Source organism: Poecilia reticulata, linkage group LG2 (assembly GCF_000633615.1).
Source record: "Poecilia reticulata strain Guanapo linkage group LG2, Guppy_female_1.0+MT, whole genome shotgun sequence".
In the NCBI taxonomy this organism is placed as follows: domain Eukaryota; kingdom Metazoa; phylum Chordata; class Actinopteri; order Cyprinodontiformes; family Poeciliidae; genus Poecilia; species Poecilia reticulata.
The window spans coordinates 14539748-14558609 of record NC_024332.1 but is presented as its reverse complement, the minus strand read 5'-3'; the positions used below and the strand labels follow the sequence as shown (position 1 = coordinate 14558609).

General features: G+C 43.4%; 1 protein-coding gene across 2 annotated transcripts; it reads right to left on the bottom strand.

Moving 5' to 3' along the window:
- Nucleotides 1–753: 753 nt before the first annotated feature.
- ankrd50l (ankyrin repeat domain 50-like) lies at nt 754–18693 on the bottom strand. Of its 2 annotated transcripts, none has more exons than XM_017303743.1 (4): nt 18399–18693; nt 12750–13480; nt 5910–6127; nt 754–5062 (listed from the first exon to the last, which is right to left on the bottom strand). In XM_017303743.1, the coding sequence occupies exons 2-4, from the start codon at nt 13175–13177 to the stop codon at nt 1533–1535; spliced, it is 4176 nt and encodes a 1391-aa protein (XP_017159232.1). In that variant the 5' UTR covers nt 13178–13480; nt 18399–18693; the 3' UTR covers nt 754–1532. The 2 variants fall into 2 exon arrangements, with proteins under 2 accessions (XP_017159232.1, XP_008430865.1); XM_008432643.2 differs by lacking the exon at nt 18399–18693 and adding an exon at nt 13566–14221.
- Nucleotides 18694–18862: the final 169 nt, after the last annotated feature.

The window sequence follows — 18862 nt, the reverse complement described above, 5'->3', positions numbered from 1 at the left end:
TATGATTAATGTAGTTACAGTTCTATCCATGTTTTAATGTTGCAGAGCTCAGTAGTTTTGCAAATAGTTCACAGTTTAAACTGGCATGTTGAACATCTTTTATCTGGTTATTTTGTGGAATATTTAACAACTAGAAAATGGCACAAAATAAGAATATTTTTCCACTCTGATTGGCTGCTGTTAGGCCTACCAATTTTATCTTGAATGTTCATTGCATTTTTCGTAGACGCCTGTGAAAATAATTTCTATTCCCATGACTTTTTTGTTCTCTGGGAAATTATTTTTGATGATAAATACAGAAACAAGCATAAAATCAAAACATCTACAATAGTGATAGTAATATTAATGTTAAAATAATGGTCAGTGCAAAGTAGCCTGCAAATTCTTTGGTGGGGGGCGGTGAGGGACCTGGATAAAGGCTAGGGGGGCGCTGGCACGAAAAAGGTTGAGAAACACTGCATTAAGGCAAAACTTAAAACGACAAAGAGCTAGCAAAGAAGTTCAGAAATGTAATTCGGTCAAACCTTCACAGCCATTCCTCAAATAATGAGTGAAAACCACCAGTGATGGTGTGAAAAGCCCTCCTCTCTGGTATCAAAACCGTCCCGGGTGGTCGCCATCTGCCCCCTACCAGACTTTCATCTCTGCGGGACGCTCCTACTTCAGAAGATGCCTTTGACATTTCGTTTGAGCGCAGAACACAGTTATAGATCACACAAAGCGAGCCAGAAATAACCACACCAGGCACACTTGTGAGATTTTGAAGCATTGGTTGCAATTTTAATTGTTGAGTGTAATTAATATTAACAGAGTTAAAAAATATCAAAACAAGCAAAAGATTCTTTGCGAGTGTCCCAACGATCCTCCCACATTCATACCAAATTTTACTGGTTCAGATTTAACTTTGCTCACAGACAAACTGCGGGCAGGTCAGGTCATCGTCTGTGGATTTCTGAATCAGCAGCCCACACAGCAGCAGGCTTCAGCAGGTATGAATTCACTGGTTTTTTTTTTTGTAATATGTGTAAAAGTAGCGGAGGATGTAGTCTTAATTCTTTAAAAAATATTAGCCGATTCAAAGGAAAATCAAAACCAAAGCCTTTCTGCTTTTGAAAAAAGAAGGTTAATTTTTCATTTGAAAAATGAGGGGAAGAGTTCTCAGCTCTGAAGGAGATATAAATTAAAACTACACTAAAATTGAACAATTTGTTCCATTAAGAAAATGTTGAGTTATGACAGTTCAGGGTGGAGGGGAAAGAACTTACTCCACAACAAAAAACGGCAAAGAATATGCAAAAAAATGTGTTTTGTTGTGTTTTTTTAATCAAAAACCTTGACTTTTCCCAAGGTTTTGTGAAAAAAGTGACAAAAGATCTCATACTCCTGTATCTGAATGCAATGAGTTCAGATGTCTTCTTTGAACCATAAAGAAGAAACATATGTTTATCTATAATTTTAACTGTTGATCACGTGCTTGAATAAAAGAAATCCTAAAGGTTTATGAAGAAAGAGTGACCTACTTCACTCCCTGCTCACAGGGGTGTCTCTCTTTTACATAAGGCTGCACTGGTGGGGCCCTCAAACTGTAGCTTGATGGCCTGTTTGAGATTAAGGTGCGGGTCTGTCGTGACCATAACATCATCTGTCAAGGCACTGCTAGGTGGGTTTGGGGAGAAACTGTAACAAACAGGTGCTAAAATGTTCTGGGGCAGGGCATTCCAAGCTTCCACTTGGGATGGGCTCTGTAGTCTGTATGGGTAGTCCAACGAAGGAATCTCTCTGTTTTTTGCACTGAGAGGGCTGTCTTTGCTTGGCATTATACCAAGAGAAGCCATGACTGAGTTCCATCTACCACCTGCAGCTCTTTCTGCTTTAATCAAGTTTGAGCTTTGTTTGTTCTTCTTGTCATGGTATTCAAGCCCAGAAGACAAACCTTTCTGGGGGGGTTCACAGTTGTGTACCATAGCCGTAACGGTGCAAACAGTAGGCGGGGGGAGGCATTTTGTAAGCCTCTGGCTACTTCCATGGAGACTTCCCATGCCCGAGCCCCCTGGCGGAGGGAGGGTGGAGTGTCGGCTCCGGCTGCGTGGCAGTGAATGCTGTTGGATCTGCTGGATAAAACTGATGCTGTCGGCTGGCACTGTCTGCACAGTAGCAAGTGAGTGGCAGGTAGATGAGGTCTGGGAGCTTTGCATGGAGTGGAATCTTTCTCCAGTGGAACCGGGAGAGGACACTGACGAGGAGGAGGTAGTGGCCGTCACTTCGGCTCCGTTACCCTCCAACATTCCCGACGAGAGGATCTTGTTTGGTTTTGAAGGAGATACAGTACTAGAATTAGGCAACAGGCCCAGGTATGGCTTAGCTCCATAGCTCTCCAAGAGCCGTACGATTGTAACATGCCCATGTTTTCCAGCCACTTTGGCTGGACTGCGACCATATTTATCTATGTGATTGGGATTTGCACCTTTTTCCAGAAGCATTTTCACAATGTTAACATGTCCTTCTTGAGCTGCAATGCTCAGAGCTGTTGCCCCTTGACGGCAAGCAAGGTCTATATGTACACTGTTTGCTTCCATAAGACGATGTCCAACTTTTCCATTTCCTGTCCAGGCCACAGAATGCATTGGTGGTCTCCCTTCAGCGTCTTGTGCATTGGGGTTTGCCCCGTGTTTTAAAAGTAAGTCTACAATCTCCACACTGCCCTGCCAGGAAGCCACATGAAGAGCTGTGCGGCCCTCGGAGTCTCTGGATTCGAGTGGCACGCCTCCTTTTTCTATGACAAGAGTGGCCATATCAAGGCAACCTTCGAGCACCAGGAGGTAGAGCAGAGGCCGACCTTCTGCATCGCGCACATCGGTATCGGCCCCTCTTTTCATAAGCAGTTCTGCAACCTCAGTATGGCCCTCCAGAAATGCTGCACTCAATGCAGAGTGTCCGTCATACGCCCTGTGATCAATCGGAGAACGTTTGTCAAGTAGTAGCTTAACAGCACTCAGGTGGCCTTCTTGGGCTGCCAGTATAAGAGGGGTGCGTCCTTCAATGTCCATCTCTCCTATTCGTGCCATGCTCCCTTGATCCGTCAAAGCAGCACATATGGCACGATGGCCTTCACAGGCAGCAGCATGCAGTGGGGTCCAGCCAAGGTCATCCTTATGATTCTCATCCAACCCTCGGTCCAATAAGGCACGTACTACTTCCAAGCTGCCCCTTGCTGCTGCCAGGCACAGCGCCGTCCTGCCTTCACAGTCGATGGCATCCACGTCTGCACCCCAGAAGAGCAGCCTGGACACTGTGTTCATGTGACCCATTGCTGCTGCTGCCAATAGTGGTGTGACAGCAGCTGCGGCAGAAATGCTTCCGTCAGGACCAGCCGATTCGTCTACATCTGCACCTGCTTCCAACAAAAGCTCAACCACATCTTCGTGGCCTTCATAGGCCGCAAGAAGCAGTGGTGTCATTCCATCATTGTCTCTGTGGCCTGGATCTGCCCCACGTTCAAGTAATAGACTTGCTACCTCTCCGTAACCTTTAATCGCTGCAGCAGTCGGGACACAAAGAGCAGCAACTGACAGGGCAGTACGTCCATCTCCATCAGCTAGGTTGACTTCTGCATTGTGGTTCAGCAATATTTCGACGGTTTCGGGATGGCCCATGTAGGCAGCTGCAATAAGGGGTGTACGGCCATTGCTGTCAGCTTTATTAATTTGTGCCCCATAGTCCAGCAGGGTGAGGACAATTTCCTCGTGACCACCCCATGCAGCTGCTCTGAGGGCAGTACGTCCCTCACTGTCGCATCCATTTACATCTGCCCCTGCATCCAGAAGTAAGCGGACAGCCTCACAGTGTCCTCCCCAAGCCGCAGAGCGCAGTGCCGTCCAGCCTTCATTGTCAATGTGCTCCATCATTTCCATTGCAGTCTCCGTGCTCTGGCTTTTCATCCATTCTAGTAAGATAGACAGAAATTTGACATGACCCTGTCTGGAAGCCAAAGTCAAAGGAGTTTGACCGTGATGATCACTTATGAGTGGATCAGACTCATGTGCTAGAAGAAATTTAGCTACGTTTGCTGAACCCTCAATAGCCGCTTTCGCAAGCAAGGTCTGTCCAGAGGATTCAAGCTGGTTTACAGAGTGCCCACTATCTAGCAGTTTCTTTACTGACACCTCCATCTCCATTGTGTCTATTGGATCTCCTTGCTCAACTGGGAAGCGCGTGCAGACACTGGCCTCCTTGTCGAAAATACGGGCTGGTGAAAGAAGTCCGCTTTTCATTAACAACTGAGGGACTTCCTGACTGACCAGTGGAGGAAGTTGAGCAAAGGATGTGGAGAGGGTTTCATTGCAGCTGGCAGTGAGAGGAGGCAGGCCTGTCCACAGCATCCAGAGTGCCAATAATGAGGGGTTTTCTTTATGGTGACCCGAGCAAACTAAGTGTGTGGCTAACTGGCATGCACCCTCGGGGTCTAGATGGGGTCCTTGTAGAGTCAGAGACATGGCAAGCATGCTATGGCCTTCAGTCTGGTTACAGAGGTACTTCTGTGTGCAGTACTTAACATCAGTCAGCCACTCTGTAAAGCTGGCATGAAAAAGTAGCTTGGTCCCCTCAGGGCCATCGATCAAGAGGGGAGACAGTGTATGAAGTTTGTTCTGGAAGTCCTGGACGTTGAGTGTGGTGTCCTGAGTCCAGGCTGCTGTAAATAGTTGCTGAGTTGTGAGTGGACTTGGAGCAGCCAAGAGCACATTGAGGAGAGGTCTGACATAGACAAAGAGGCCCCGAGGGAAGAGTCTCTGGCAGAGCCAAAGGTAGAGTCCATTGAGAGTCCCAGGGATGTCTCGAATCTCTCGAAGACCCACGAGCCCAGCTGCCACGCCATCCAACACTCGCTCGAGAAAGAGGAAGCAGCCCCCACTCTTTATGTGCAGGAGATTGAGCATGTCTGCAGTGTCGGGGGTGAGCTGACGCCGCAGCGCTGCCTCCTCATCCAGACGACAGAGGATGTACTGCTGAACGTCACGGACCGTTGGCGGCTTCCGTAGATCGTCCAGGCAGAGTCTCCGGAAGCCTAAACAAAGAAATTGTTTTCTTTATAGCTTTGCTTATTGCTTTATTGCGCTTAACCCTTTCATGCATTAATTATAATCCTTTATGTCAGGATTTTTTTTGGGTGATTTTCTTGAGGCATTAAAAAAAGGTGGGAAAACACATTTGGGGGAAAAAAAATAAAAATAAAAAAAACAGATCAAAAATGTTTTTCTAGGTGATCAGTTGCATTTTTCTCCAAATACAAAGTTATTTTCGAAATACATCTGTAGTATTAGTCTTAGAAGTTACTTGATGCCACAATATTTTTTTTTGCCTGCAAGAGTTGTCTACAGTAGTAGTAAGGTCCGGATATTCCTGAGTTGCTTTTTTGTTTGTCTGCCATATTGGATTTAACAAATATTTTTCTGCACTTACAGCGGATGGTTTACTAGAGTCCACTTCAGTGGTCTGTGTGCATTTATAACATAAAAATCCACAAGAAACACAAGAAAATGGCTTTTAGATAGCTATCCACTGTAGTGACCACTATGCATGAAAGGGTTAATTTCATAATGATGATAAATATACAGACATATACCCAGATAATCATAAATTTTTGCTTGATTGTAGTTGTTGACATGTAACACAACAAATTTAGAAGGCAATTATTTTTCACAAATAGGCCAGATTGGTTTGGGTAAAACTATAAAAAATGTGTTTTAAGATGATCAGACACTGTTAAATGTGATAAAAAGCAAAACTGCCTAAACCTGCAGGGGTAAAAACGTTCTCACGTCTTTGCACGTGGTGGCAGGGTTAATCAGGCCTCGCAATTTCCCAACATAGCTGTTTAGCAGTGACAGAGACAAACACAGAAATTCACATACTCGAGAACATCTTGCACACATCTTTGTTTTGGCGGCGGATGGAGCAGACCAACAGCAACCAGCTGGGCAGGAGATGCTGATTGTTGGCCAAGAGTTGTGCAATCGAGCCGCTCTTCCCAACTCTTTGGTCTGGCGCACACTGAGCATCCAGAGCATCTACCACTATCATCAGGGTCTGGGCAGGTGGAGGGAGGTCCAGCAGCGGTTCCAAAACTGCCCTAAAGACATGATGTATGGGAACAAGAAACACAAAAAAGAAAGAAAAGATGAATGACTTAAAACAGCAATGTAAAAACAGCAGGACCTGTGGGCGGCAGAGAGAGTGAAAGGAACAGAAGAAATGTGAGGACGATTTTTTTCTCACACACGCTGGAGATTTGAACTCTAAATAGAAGCAAAATATGAAGCAGCGCAAATCGATATAAGAACAGCTACCTTGCCATGGCTTCAGGCGATTTTCATTTAAGGGTGGCAAGTGTTTACCGCTTTCTGTTTTATACATTTCACAGCATCTAAGAATAGCTGAGGGTTTTAAAACCACGGACAGAAAACAAAAAACTAAACTCGGTAACTTGTTAGCAGTTATTTCCATTAAAACAACAGCTGCACAACAACGGCCGACAGTGTCAAACACTTATCTAAGACAGCAATTTGTATAAAGGAACCTCCTTTATGCTGTGAAATAATAAGCAGGGACACCTTACAGAGCTGTAAAACAATCTAAAACCTGGCAAAAACCAAACGAGTATTGGCCTTTAAGCGCAGTCAACACCCACACCCTGCCTGGAGCCAGAGGTGACTCAGGTTTGTGGAACTTCAGGGGTTTTTCCTCCCTTCTGCTCTGGGCACGCTCACACACATGCAGATCAATACATGGGCACGTTAAAAACAGGCACCCACAGAACCGTTTCAGTCATTAACGTCTCCTCCTCTGCACGGATTTCTCAATCCATAAAACGGAATCATTTTCCGTGTTGTGGAGCTTTGGTTCACTTGCATATTTCCCTCACTTCAAAATGACGCCGAGAGTTGTTTTTTTTCTTCATTTTTTGCACTTTAGAAACAAAGGAGATTTTGTCGGGCACGGCTATAAATATCACCACGCAAAATTGCTATTTGAATTCTGGTGCACATGGAGTGTGGAGGAGAAAACTGCTCATTGAGATGGATCAGATGGATCCCGAGGCTAAACAGATGTAATTTTTTAGGATAAAATAATAATAGTTGCCATGTATGTGTATGCATTAGGCATGTTATATTCAAGCTGTCTCAACAAAGCAGAGAGCTGCCAGATATGTGTTTCCTCCTCCTCTGGAGAAAGAGACAAACAGTAGTTACTGGATTAGCGACCTGACGCGTAATAGCCGATGATGTCTATTTCAAGACCTTCACCCACAGATTTATATTTGAAAAAAAAAAAAAGCCACATTTATGTTTCAATACAGCAGATAGATTAATCTCGTGTGTTTCTTTTTGATTGTTGCAAACACGGCTTCAAAGCCAGTGAGTAACCGGTGAGAAAAATGAACAAAGTCTGGGAGGAGACAATCGGTAACGAAGCAAGGACACGAGCTCGGTTTAGACAGGTCACAAAGAGGCTAAGCTCAGGCCTTTATTTTACCACAAATACAGGGTGTGTGCTTGTGTCTGTGCGCTGTGATTATTGTTAATGTCTATGTTTACGAAGGCCAATGAAGGTCCACTAGTTATCAAGGTGATCTTATGTATTTATTGTAAGAGGTCATCAACCCAAGAGAGAATAAGTAACTAACAATTGACAGATTGTTTTTTTTTTTTTTTTGTTTGTTTCTCAGGATGACCTCAGCCTTAACCCTGAGATGTGTTCATTTCAACATCAAATCAATGAGTCACTGTTGACTTTCGCTTAACAGATCAACAGGTTTCTGATGGCTTTGGCATCTGATGTAAACTTGCTTCTCCAAGAAAAACTTTCAGTAACGTTCCTTGGTTAAAGATGCACCAGTCGCAATTTTGTGTCCGAATCTAAAAAATGATTATTCCACAGTTTTGACCAGATTCTGACGTGTCTTAAAGAAATCTGTAATAAATTTATGGTTATCTTTGTCTAATTTAAGTTGTAGAAAAAAAATACCCTTGACAACCAAGTTCCCTGCAGCTAAGATGACGGCCTCATTTTTTTGATTAGCCCGGCAACAACCATGGATGTTAGCTTGAAAAAAACTCAAGTTTATTTTTGATTTCCAAATCCTGTATGTGAGGTGTTTCTTTATTTTTAGATCTGCAGCAAATGTTATATGAAAAGTGGAAGTAGCCACCTACGTTTGCTAATTTTTTTTTTTTGTTGAGGTGTTGAATGTTTTGACAATTATTCCCTCTGGTTTGCTGGATGCTGTGCAGCTGGAAGGACTTTCTGCTCTTTGCTTTTTCCTTTTCGACAGTCGTTATGAAGCGTAACCGGGGCAACAAGAGGAGTTGAAGAGAAGGCTTCGTGGATGCTGAGCAGGAACAAAGTTCAAACCGTCTCTCCCGCTAACCGTAATGGCTGAGGATCAGCTCCAACTCTAACCGTAGAAACAGCCAGGCAGAGATTCAAAGAGGAGCAGCAAAAGCAAATCAGGTGGATTAGCAGCGTTTGCTAACAGCTAGCGGTATCATCTAGAACATGTTACTGAGGAATATTTTCTCTGCTGCCCAGAAACTGAGCTGTGAGGATGTCGACTGTCTCCAGTCAGAGGCCTCTTCAGATTTGTTGCAATACTGACTGCTACCGGATATCCCTCCTGCCAACAGCACCATCGTCCACACCGACTGTTTGAAGATTTTTAGGTGACGTATGTAACGGCAACATTTAATTTCTCCTTTTTCTACACAAATCAAAATTGACTTTGTTTACACTAACGGACTCGAAAAGTTAGAAGAAAACCATCCTTTGTAACACGGTAGGCATGTGTTTCAAATCCATTATTGGTACATCATTTACTAATGATCAGCTTAAATTTCTCTAGTCATCCTATAATAGGGCTACAGTTTGGCTTCAAGCAGCTCATCAAACGTTGCTCATCAGCGCTCGCGGGACTAATTTCTTTGATTGACGATGGAGGCATTTCAACAGGCAGTCTTGACGTTTGACTCATCTGTGTATATTTAACAGCCCTGACGTTTTATCATTGGCCATATCCTGCAATTAAAAGTAGATTTTTAAACCCCGTCAACCCACATCTAAGTTCCGACCAGCTTATCAAGCCGCCGTGCTCTTTAGTCATCTGAATAAAGCAGCACTCCCCGACTGAGCACGCACGCACACACTCAAGCAGGAAGTGCAATTAACCTTTTATGGCTGCTAATGTTTTTCCCACCTCATTCAGGTTAGATGGTGCTGGACGCACATCTGCGGTGACCTTTGAAGCTACGATATAATGGGCCTTGTTAAAGGGGCGCGTGTCACTGTGACACCTGCAGTAATTAGAGGGCAGAGTTGGTGACAAATACACTTGCCAAGGCAGGATGTAAATCACCTCATGCGCGTTCGGACCCCTAATAAACCGCATTCCTGAGCTCTCGCCATTGTTTCTTTTTAAGCTATAATTTGGATGAGATCAAAACGGGTGACTGGGCTGGAACCGCGGGCGAGACCACCAACACGAGAAAATGACTGTTATTCGTAAATTGCTGCTGAACGCCACCTACTTCTCGGATGGATTTTAAACATTTCTGAGCTCACCTGAAACCATTTTTATGAACTTTCTGAGCATTAAGCTCAGAAAGTTCAGGGGGGGGTTTTCCCCAGAAGGCATGAACTGTTAACTGAAGCACATGAATTAAGGAGATGTTTTTTTTTTGTTTTTTTTACGGGATCGGCGGTGCTGTAATTTCAAATGTAAAAGCAAAGTGGGTTAAAGATTGAATTACATATGAGGTTTTAGCATTCATCACATTGCTTCTTCGTGAATTTAAATATCTAAACGTGACAGGGATGCAAAATAAACTGAAATAAAGGAGAGATACTCTGAAGGTGAAAAAATGACAATTGTCATAGGTGAAATATGTAATTTTTTAAGTAATTTTGAATTATGAACAATGTTTAGGTAAATAGAAAAACACATAACTCATGACACTGTGCTGGATGCAACAGGTTGAGAACGAAAGCATTTTGGGGTCTTAGAACGGCCTAGTCAAAGCCCAAACCTATATCCAGTGATTAGAACATTCTTTCAATTACTTTTTGAAAGACCTAATTTTTTTTTTTTTTTTTTTTTTTTCCAAAGCTCGGAGGAAGCATAAGGGCAGGAAACATTAAAAGCATCCTTTGCTGTTTAATGACTGAACTACCTGTTAGTCTATGGGGCTTAAATAATATGTTGATGCCTTTAAGTGGGGGTTTGAAACGGTCGACAGTAACAGCCGACATCCTGCTGCGTCTGGTGGAGCTGATTTCGTTTCACACACCGAGACGAACTCATTGAACTTGAGGTCTGCGCAGTTTAACGCGGCGGGAGCGGCACCACAACAAGCAGCGCCAGGCCGCGTTTACGACCCGCTGGGCTCAGAGAGCCGCCCCGCTGCTTTAAGACGCACGATGCATGTACGTTGCGTTTTGCTACCTTGCTCACACACACACACACATCTCATCCATTTATTGATGGCTGTCCTTAAAAACAGTGCAGGTTTTTCCCTCTCTCTCTCTCTCTCTCTCTTTGGTCTCCAAACGGAAAGCAGCGGCTGGCTGCGAGCCAGTCCGTGGGGAATGTGGAATCCAGTTCGGCACTTCACACCAGAGGAGAGCAAACACCAGCAGGAGCTTGAAAGGCCTCGGACTCGGTGCAGAACAAACACACCGGGTAGAGGGCTGAAAAGTCCCGGAGAGGAGGGTGACCTCGCTGACTGGTGCCGAGACGGTCACTAGGGCAGGGGAGGCATTTTTCACCTCTTTGTTCTGCTTTTTTTTCTGCTTTCCCCCCCTTCTGTCTCCTCTTTCTGGAAGGATGTTGTGTCGTAAATAACAGTGTAGTATTCATTCACACTGGAGAGGCCATTGTGGCGCTCCGTGAATGGGCCGCATTATGGGACGTGAAATAAATATAAGTCGAGGAAAGAATGGCTATGGCACTCCTATTTTTTCCCCGCTGTGACTGTCCTGCTTCGGTCAAAAGATTTTACATTTACATGCAGTGAGGCCACTGGCTCTACAACGCTGAGAGATTCAGCTCTTTTTCTAAACACAAAGGATGCTTTTTAGCTACAGTGTGAGCGGAAGCTGCTGTTGTGTTTGTTACACACAAAAAAGGAGGAAATGGAGCCCTTTTGCTGGAGGTGATTCAAGTAAACCCTGGAGCTGTAGGTGAACCTATGAGCCAATCAGAACAAGGTGTGTGTGTGTTTAAATGTAAATTTGTGTTTTCCCCTCACCCCAAATTGCTGCCACCACCATGTTTTACACTAGCAATGGAGGGTAAAGGGAGTTACTTTTTATGCCCTTTGCATGTAGCCCAGAAAGTTAAACCACGACCTTCCTCCACATGCTTGCAATATGGAAGTTTAAGCGACAAATCTTTTATTTCTCCATCAGACAGTTATGATTGGACACCTTTCATATGTTCCTCTCTTTGCATTCGTTTAATTCAGGAAGATCCTGAGGGACGCACAGCCTCCAATCTGTGTTTTCCTTGCAAGTAACAATCAGGTCCGCTGTAAATAAACACCTATGAATACTAACATAAAGGCAGTTCATCCTGTTCATCCTCTGCAGATGTTTGAAGATGTCCACTTTGGTTTTCTTAGTCTCTCTTGGACTAGCCGTTAGCGTTAGCCTCCAGGACCATCTAATCAGGATCTGTAGTAAGAGGATGCTAAGAGGCTTAGCTGCTGCTAGCAAGACAAGAACTATCCTTGAAAAACCCTTAACTCTCACTTTTAGCCTCCTATAAGACAAAACGGACTTTAATAATAAACTTTTTTTTTAGATAGCCCTTCATACACTAGGATAAATAAAAACCACTAGGTTGATTAAAGTGTTTTATGAGATAAAACACACAAAACACAAGGAATAAAAGAGGATAAAACACCTGAGATAGCAGAATTAAGTAAAAAGATTAAAAATCATCACATTACTGCGTATTAAGACCCATATTGAGCTTATTTGTCTCGAGTCCTTATTTGGAGAGGCGTGCCATTTGGTACAATTCAGCTTGGGGATTTTTGTTTAAATAGTTTTTGCAAAGTGAAAAACTAACTAGTTCTGAATATCTGCCAAATGCCAAGAACTGAAGTTGCCCTGGAAAAAGCGGAACAAGCTGCAGCCATAAAATCAAATTAAATCCAGGTGACCTAAATATAAAGCCGGTCGTAACAGGGTTAAGGTTACAGCGGTAGTAATAGGCTCCAGATCAAGTCGCCAAAGCAGCAAAAAGACTGTCAACAAGCTTAAAGGAGAAGAAAGGGGGGGTGTTAAGAAGTTTTTAGTGAAAACATTGGACCGTTTGAACAGATTTACACTGCAAAAACCAAAAGTTGCAGAACAGGTTTCTGGTTTTTTCCCCAGGTTGCTTTTCACATTATGCTTGAATCTGATAAGCCGTTTCTCATGTTGGTTCTCCTGCTCAGCTCCGTCAAAATAAGGGTGATAACTCATAATTTATGGAAATGAACTGGAAATGAGCCACGTGCATGCTGCTGCACGCCGCAGCTCCCGTTTCAGGACCTGCAGCACCTTCCAGCGACTTGCCTGTCTCTTTCATTTGACAGGCGATACAGACGGGAAATCTCACGCAGGCTCGGGTTCACAAAGTGCCGCTTGCTGTGAATCCTTCAAGTGACACGGACGAATTATCATTAATTCATTAACGGCTAAGCAATACCCACCTCTTGAAGGTGTCCTCGGGGTCTTTTTGACAGTTGAGGGGCTCCAGAGCAGAAGAGGCGGCCGGACCCCTGAGGGTCTCCTCATAGCCAGCAGGGAGGAGCGGGGAGGCCCTCAGCTGCTCCACCAGGCCCAGGACGAACCTCCACAGCACCGTGCTCCTCTGGTCCTCCCTGTGGCAGAAGTGGGACGCCAGGCAGCGCCGGGCCAGCCCCGCAGCCAGGCCCGAGTCCGAGGTAGGCCACACCACCTCGGTGCACAGGGCGGTCTTGCCGGCACCGGGGCCCCCCGTCAGCAGGAGCCCCGCCGCCTGGCTGGACACGGGGCAGGCGTCCAGGCAGCGCCTCAGCTTGTCCAGGGCCCATTCCCGGCAGTAGAAGCGCCGGCCCCGGAGCAAGCTGGCACCGCATCCGTACGCTGAGCCGCTCATTTGCTCCGGGGGTTCTGACGTCCAGGAGACGAGTCGGTGCTCTCAACTTCACACCCCATGCCGCTTCAAACGGCCTCACTCTGACTCTTAGGATAGGTTCCCGTTGATGTGGTCTGGTAATGTTCCAGGTGAGTTGCTTGATTAGTCGCAAGAATAGAACAAACAAACAAAAAAAAAGCAATACTTTTAAGTGAGCTTCAGTTGTAACTCGTCATCCTCTTCATTCATTCTGATGTTTCTCCTGCTGGATCTGAAGCGTTGCGGTCGCCGGTCTTCGCCATGCGTCTCTAGCAGATCGAGGAGCTGCTCAGGCAGAAATCAGAAGCAGAAAGCCAGGATGAGTCAATGAAACAACATTTCTCACATATTTGGTTGCACTTCATCTCACCCGGCCCGTGTCGTCTTCCGTTTACAGATTTATTTCTCTCCCCTTCCAGTTATCGCCCGTCTCAGGACATCGAACATTACTGTCTGCTTTTGCTTTCTCTCTCTCTCCCTTTCTCCTTCCTCTCCTACCTTCTCTCTCCCTCTGCCTCTCTGTCTCTCATGCTCTCCGGTTTTTCTTGTTTTCTTTTTTTTTTTTTTTTGTCTCCACCCTCTCGTGGCGTGTCTCAGCATGTTCAGACACGCGCAGGACATCGGCGAGCAAGGAGGAGAGGGAGGACTCGTGTGGGAGCGAGTTTTCTCCTTCAGCTGACAGGAGGGAGGAGTCACATGGGGTCAAGGTTCAGCCACAGGAGAATAACACACTGCACTACATGTTTAGGTGTCGTGCTTTTCTAAAAATCTAAATTAGGTTGGTTGTAACTTTTTAAAATTGTGTCTTTATGCCGAGTTTGCTTGGTGTAAATCTGAGTAATTTATCTGCGATAACAAATATGTTTGCGGAGACGCTCAAGAAAACTTACTGTCGATCATACAGCGGTATGTATAGAGATAGTGCGCTAACAATAAGTTTGGGAGATACAACCCTTAGTTTACAAATCTATTAAAACTACAAATTTAGATGATTATATTGAAAAATTAAAGAGTTTAGGGTTTCCCCCAGTGTATCCTAAGCCTGGCGGGCCACCAGGCTTTATTTGAGCCCCCACCAGGCTGAGCACTGGTGGGGGCTCAGCCTGGTGAGCCCCCACCAGTGCTTTAAATGGCCTTATAAAAAGGCCATTTTATAAAGGCCTTTTTTATAAGCCTTTATAAAATGCTTGCATTTTTTAAGACGTTATAGTTGGTGCTCAGGTATTAATCTTCCAGTCTTTTAATAACACATAATTATCAAATGATATTTTCAAATATCCTGTTAACTTTAAAAAAAAATTAACTCTAAAACACAACAGGCCGCTGGATGAACGACTGCCCTAGTGCCCCATTGACCGGATTTATCTCGCTACTTGTATCTATGACTTTAGTTAAAATATTTTTACCTGCAAGGAAACATATGCTGCAATTTGAAAAATTACATACTACTGTAATTATATTGCACAGTAAAATCCAACCAGAATGACTAGACTTTAAGGAATCCAGTTAAAGAATGTTTAAGGTTCCTGTAACAGCATTAGCACACCGCACCTCACTTCACGTCAGCGACTAATCAAACGCCTGCAGAACTGAGATAAATCTGGCAGATTACAGGCAAGATTTCTCACTTGACAGAGCAAAAAAAAAAAAAAAACCTCACTGCTGTGCTTATGAGGCACAGAATGACAGGCGAGCGTCAATTTGATTGAAAAGTGCAAAGTTAATAACAGCAGTTTCTAAAATCAAGCATATCGTGTTTGAGGAAGCTGATACACGTTTGTTGGACACGTCTGCTGTCAGAAACCTCCTGACAATTTTCCCCAGGAACAGAGAAATGTGTTCTGCAAGCAGGGAAGCCGATGACAGTACTGGGGAAAACTGGCACCGGGCTGTGAGGACGTCTACATTCTTGTCATTGCTGGTGGTAAAGCATTGTAAACCTGGTAAGCGGCCGCTATGAAAACAAGCCAAAGTTTTCACTGACGTGCTGTCAATGCGGAAGTTAAATATAGTCAAATTTTCTGCCTCGCATTCAATTGGGACTTGAACGTTTGCGTACCAAATGAAGTGGCTGACAGCGAGGCCTCTGTTAATATCGCTTATGTAACTTGTTTGTATGGTTAAAAAACATTTTTAAAAAGAGAAATAAAATCTATATCTATATAAAATCTCTATTTGGAGCCAGTAGATGTTATTTTTAAGCCCAACGACGGTTCGTAACATGAAACTACCTTTACTTTGATATTGCCAGACAGCTGCTGAGACGTGCAGACGGTAAAGAAGCAGGAACTCTGGCCGTCTGCCTGGAAACTGAACCTTCGTATTGGAGAAACCTCGTCTCTCAACCACATGACATTTACTTCTGTTAAATTAATTGCATCGCTAGGCAACTAGCAGTAGCACAGACAATGTGACGTATAATTAAGCATTACTTAACAACACCAAACGCCCACATGAACCATAAAGTCTAACTTCTTGAGAGTTTTTGTCGGAAAAGCTTAAAGACAAACAGCTGGGAATTTTACTTGGTTTCTACTTTGCAAACAGCAGAGATGAAGTTTGACCAGGAATGAGACAGTCGTGTTTTTTTCTCTGTACCAGATACTGATGAGACTTAATTAGGAGCTTAATTAATTAGGAGTTTACCAGCACCAACTCCTAGTTCCACATAAAAATCAAGTGTCGGCTATAAGCTTGAATGTTGTTTAGCTTTAAAATGCAGTGAAATAAACTACACTTGATCAGTATTGCGTCATTTACATTAGCATTTTGACAAAGTTCCAGGTATCTGTTTTTTTTCTTGTCCGTTTCAAATATTTTGACTCAATAATGCCTGCTGGACAGCCTTTCAGCTTTAGTTTTTAATAAACTCACATTTGCTGCTACAAATGATGTTTCAATGCAGCGCGATTTTCTGAAATGCTAGACTAGTGCTAACATGCTGTCTCTGTTTTGATATGACTCTTTAACTTGTAACGAATTCTAGCTTGTTCCAGTTAATTGTCTACAAATAAACTCAAATAGTTGAAAAGTTGTTTTTCTTTGCATCCTCAATGGCTTTCTCTGAACGTCGTTAGGTTTGTGTACCGTTGCAGCTAAGTTAATCTTACAGGAAAAGTTTTAATTAATTAAAATCAACACATTAGCATAGCACTTAAATACGCTGCTCTGCAGGAAAACGTCTTAGCTGCAAGATGTAAATTAATCAAAGGCAGCGTGTTTTTAGGTAAAGAAGTTTATAGCAGTTTTCTAGCTGACCCTTTGATTGAGCAACAAACTGGTCCACACAACATATCTGTACCTTTAAGGAACAGAACGACAGAGTTTAGTGGATCACAATGCTAACATGAGCCACGTAATACTGAAGAAATGCTGTTTCCTGTTACAGCTAATCAGCATTCAGACCTTATTCATTAACTGGATTTTGGTGAACACACAATCAGAAATGGTTTTCTCCCAGGTACAGATACTGCAGTTCTGCTTAGCTTTATCTGTGAAGGGACTTCAGGTTGCTTGAACACATTTCTTAAAATGTAGACGAGGAATCAACTCTCACCTGCAACTAGGTCACTTTGATCATAAGAAAATGCAATAATTTATTTTTAAAACGACAATTAGAGGAAGGAACGTGGTTTTGTTGTGTTACATCAACCTGTCAAACAGGAAGTGTATTTAAAAGCAACCTGTGTGAAAGTCAAACACGGCCAGGAGTTTAAGCACTTTTGATAAAACAATTATCTGAGTTACAATGTCGTTACACGGAATGCATTCGTTTTCTTTCATGTTTCAAATCAGGCTGTTTATCATTATCTCTTAACTCACTACACACCCAGCTCCCTCCTATAAAAGATAGTTTGTTTTTTTAAGTGAGAATCTGTGAATATGTCGGCAGTGACAATCTCAACCTGTATTTAGCAGATATCGCAGCGTGAAATAGTTAAGATAAAAAAAATAAATACTGAAGGATAATGCTGCAATAAGAAAAAGTATTTTACTTTTACAGAAATACTTTTTCATTTTGTTGCCGTTTTGTTAGCCAAACAGCTTCCAGGATTCAACACTAAACTACAAAGTCGGCCGGCTTCATCTGTGCAGAGTTATAACATGGACTTTGCTCAGTTGTGGCAACAAACTTAACTCCTCGTGAAGGCGCAGAAATGCAATAAATAATATTTGCATGACACGATTATGACATCTTTCTAATACAGTTTATGGAACTATTGTAAACTTTACACAACCTCACTTCAAAAAAAGCTAGACTATCCCTAAAACAAATACCTTGAAGAGCCAATCACACCAAGTGAGCCAAGAACAGGCTCGACACAACTGATATACAGAGAATAGTAACAAAAAAAATCAGAGACGTGGGGGATCCAGGGTTTCATCTTGGGCCCCCAGAGTGACTCAGGCCGCCTCTGGCTCCGACATCAAACCAGGATCAGTGAACGGTGAGACAGGAAGTCAGCCAGTTTTAAAGTTACACCCAGCTGAAGCTCAATGGTAAACATTTGCTTTAAACAAACAAAGTGTTAAATGGCATCTTTAGTACACGATGCTTCACAGTTTTTCTGGGTTATTAAACTGAAGCAATAAGCTCTTTTGTTTTCTTATTAAAAAACATACCATCAACAACTCCGGCCTTGCGTCACAGAAAAACCACAATAAATTATGGAAATTCCGCATTTTGCTGCAAACTACTACTGTAACTATCATAAAATTCCCACTGCATGTTTATGGATAGTTAAACTGTAATTTTCAGTCTGTGTATGAACGTCTACATTCAGCTGGATTTTTATTTTTGTTCCTCTGCTGTTTTATTTCCCCCAGTGTTATTTAAACCTACTCTCCTGCAGCATTTCTGGCATTCGTCCTTCAAACCCGAACAGCAGCCGGTGTGGGAATCCACAGGTAGCCGCTGCAGGCAGGCTGTCCGCCTGTCTTCTTCCTCTGCAGCAGTCAGACTTATTTCTCACGCACCGACACGCACACGAGTGATGAAACTACAACCGCCGTGGAAATGTGTAAAACTGTCGGCTCGCGCGCTGCTGGTCGACGCCATTGTAAACAAAAACACGAACGGTACGACTAAATATCTGTTTTTGACATGACTCCCCCATTGCGTTCATATTTATTCTTAGCAGAAAATGACACATTTGAGTTTTTATTATTTTTTTGTTGTTGTTAGAAACCAACCCGGTCTTACCTGACAGACACGCTCTCTCTCTCTCTCCATCTCCGTCTCCCTCCTCGGCTCTCATTACAAACACACCCCAGAGCACTTCACCGGATGTGTCCTCTTCCACTGGCTTTTTATGTCATCACATTAAAGGTGAATCCTTCTCCGTCGCTTTTCTCTCCTCTAGGAATTACGATTTTTTTTGTTTGTTTGTTTTTCCGTCTCGTGCTGACGGTCTCCTAGGAGCTCTAGCTGCTTCCTTTCCTTTCTCACTCCTGATGGTGTTTGGTAGGAAACAAAGGACAGTCTGTGTGTTGGACTGAGTTCAACTGAACTGCAAAAGTCTGCGAACAATATACGGAAACAGCGAAGAAAAAGAAAGAAAGAGACTTTGCTAAGAAGCAGACATTAATTTTTTTTAAATCGTTATTTTAGGTGAATTGTCAAATGATATTAGGAAACAAAAAATTGAATGACTGTAAAGTCCAGTC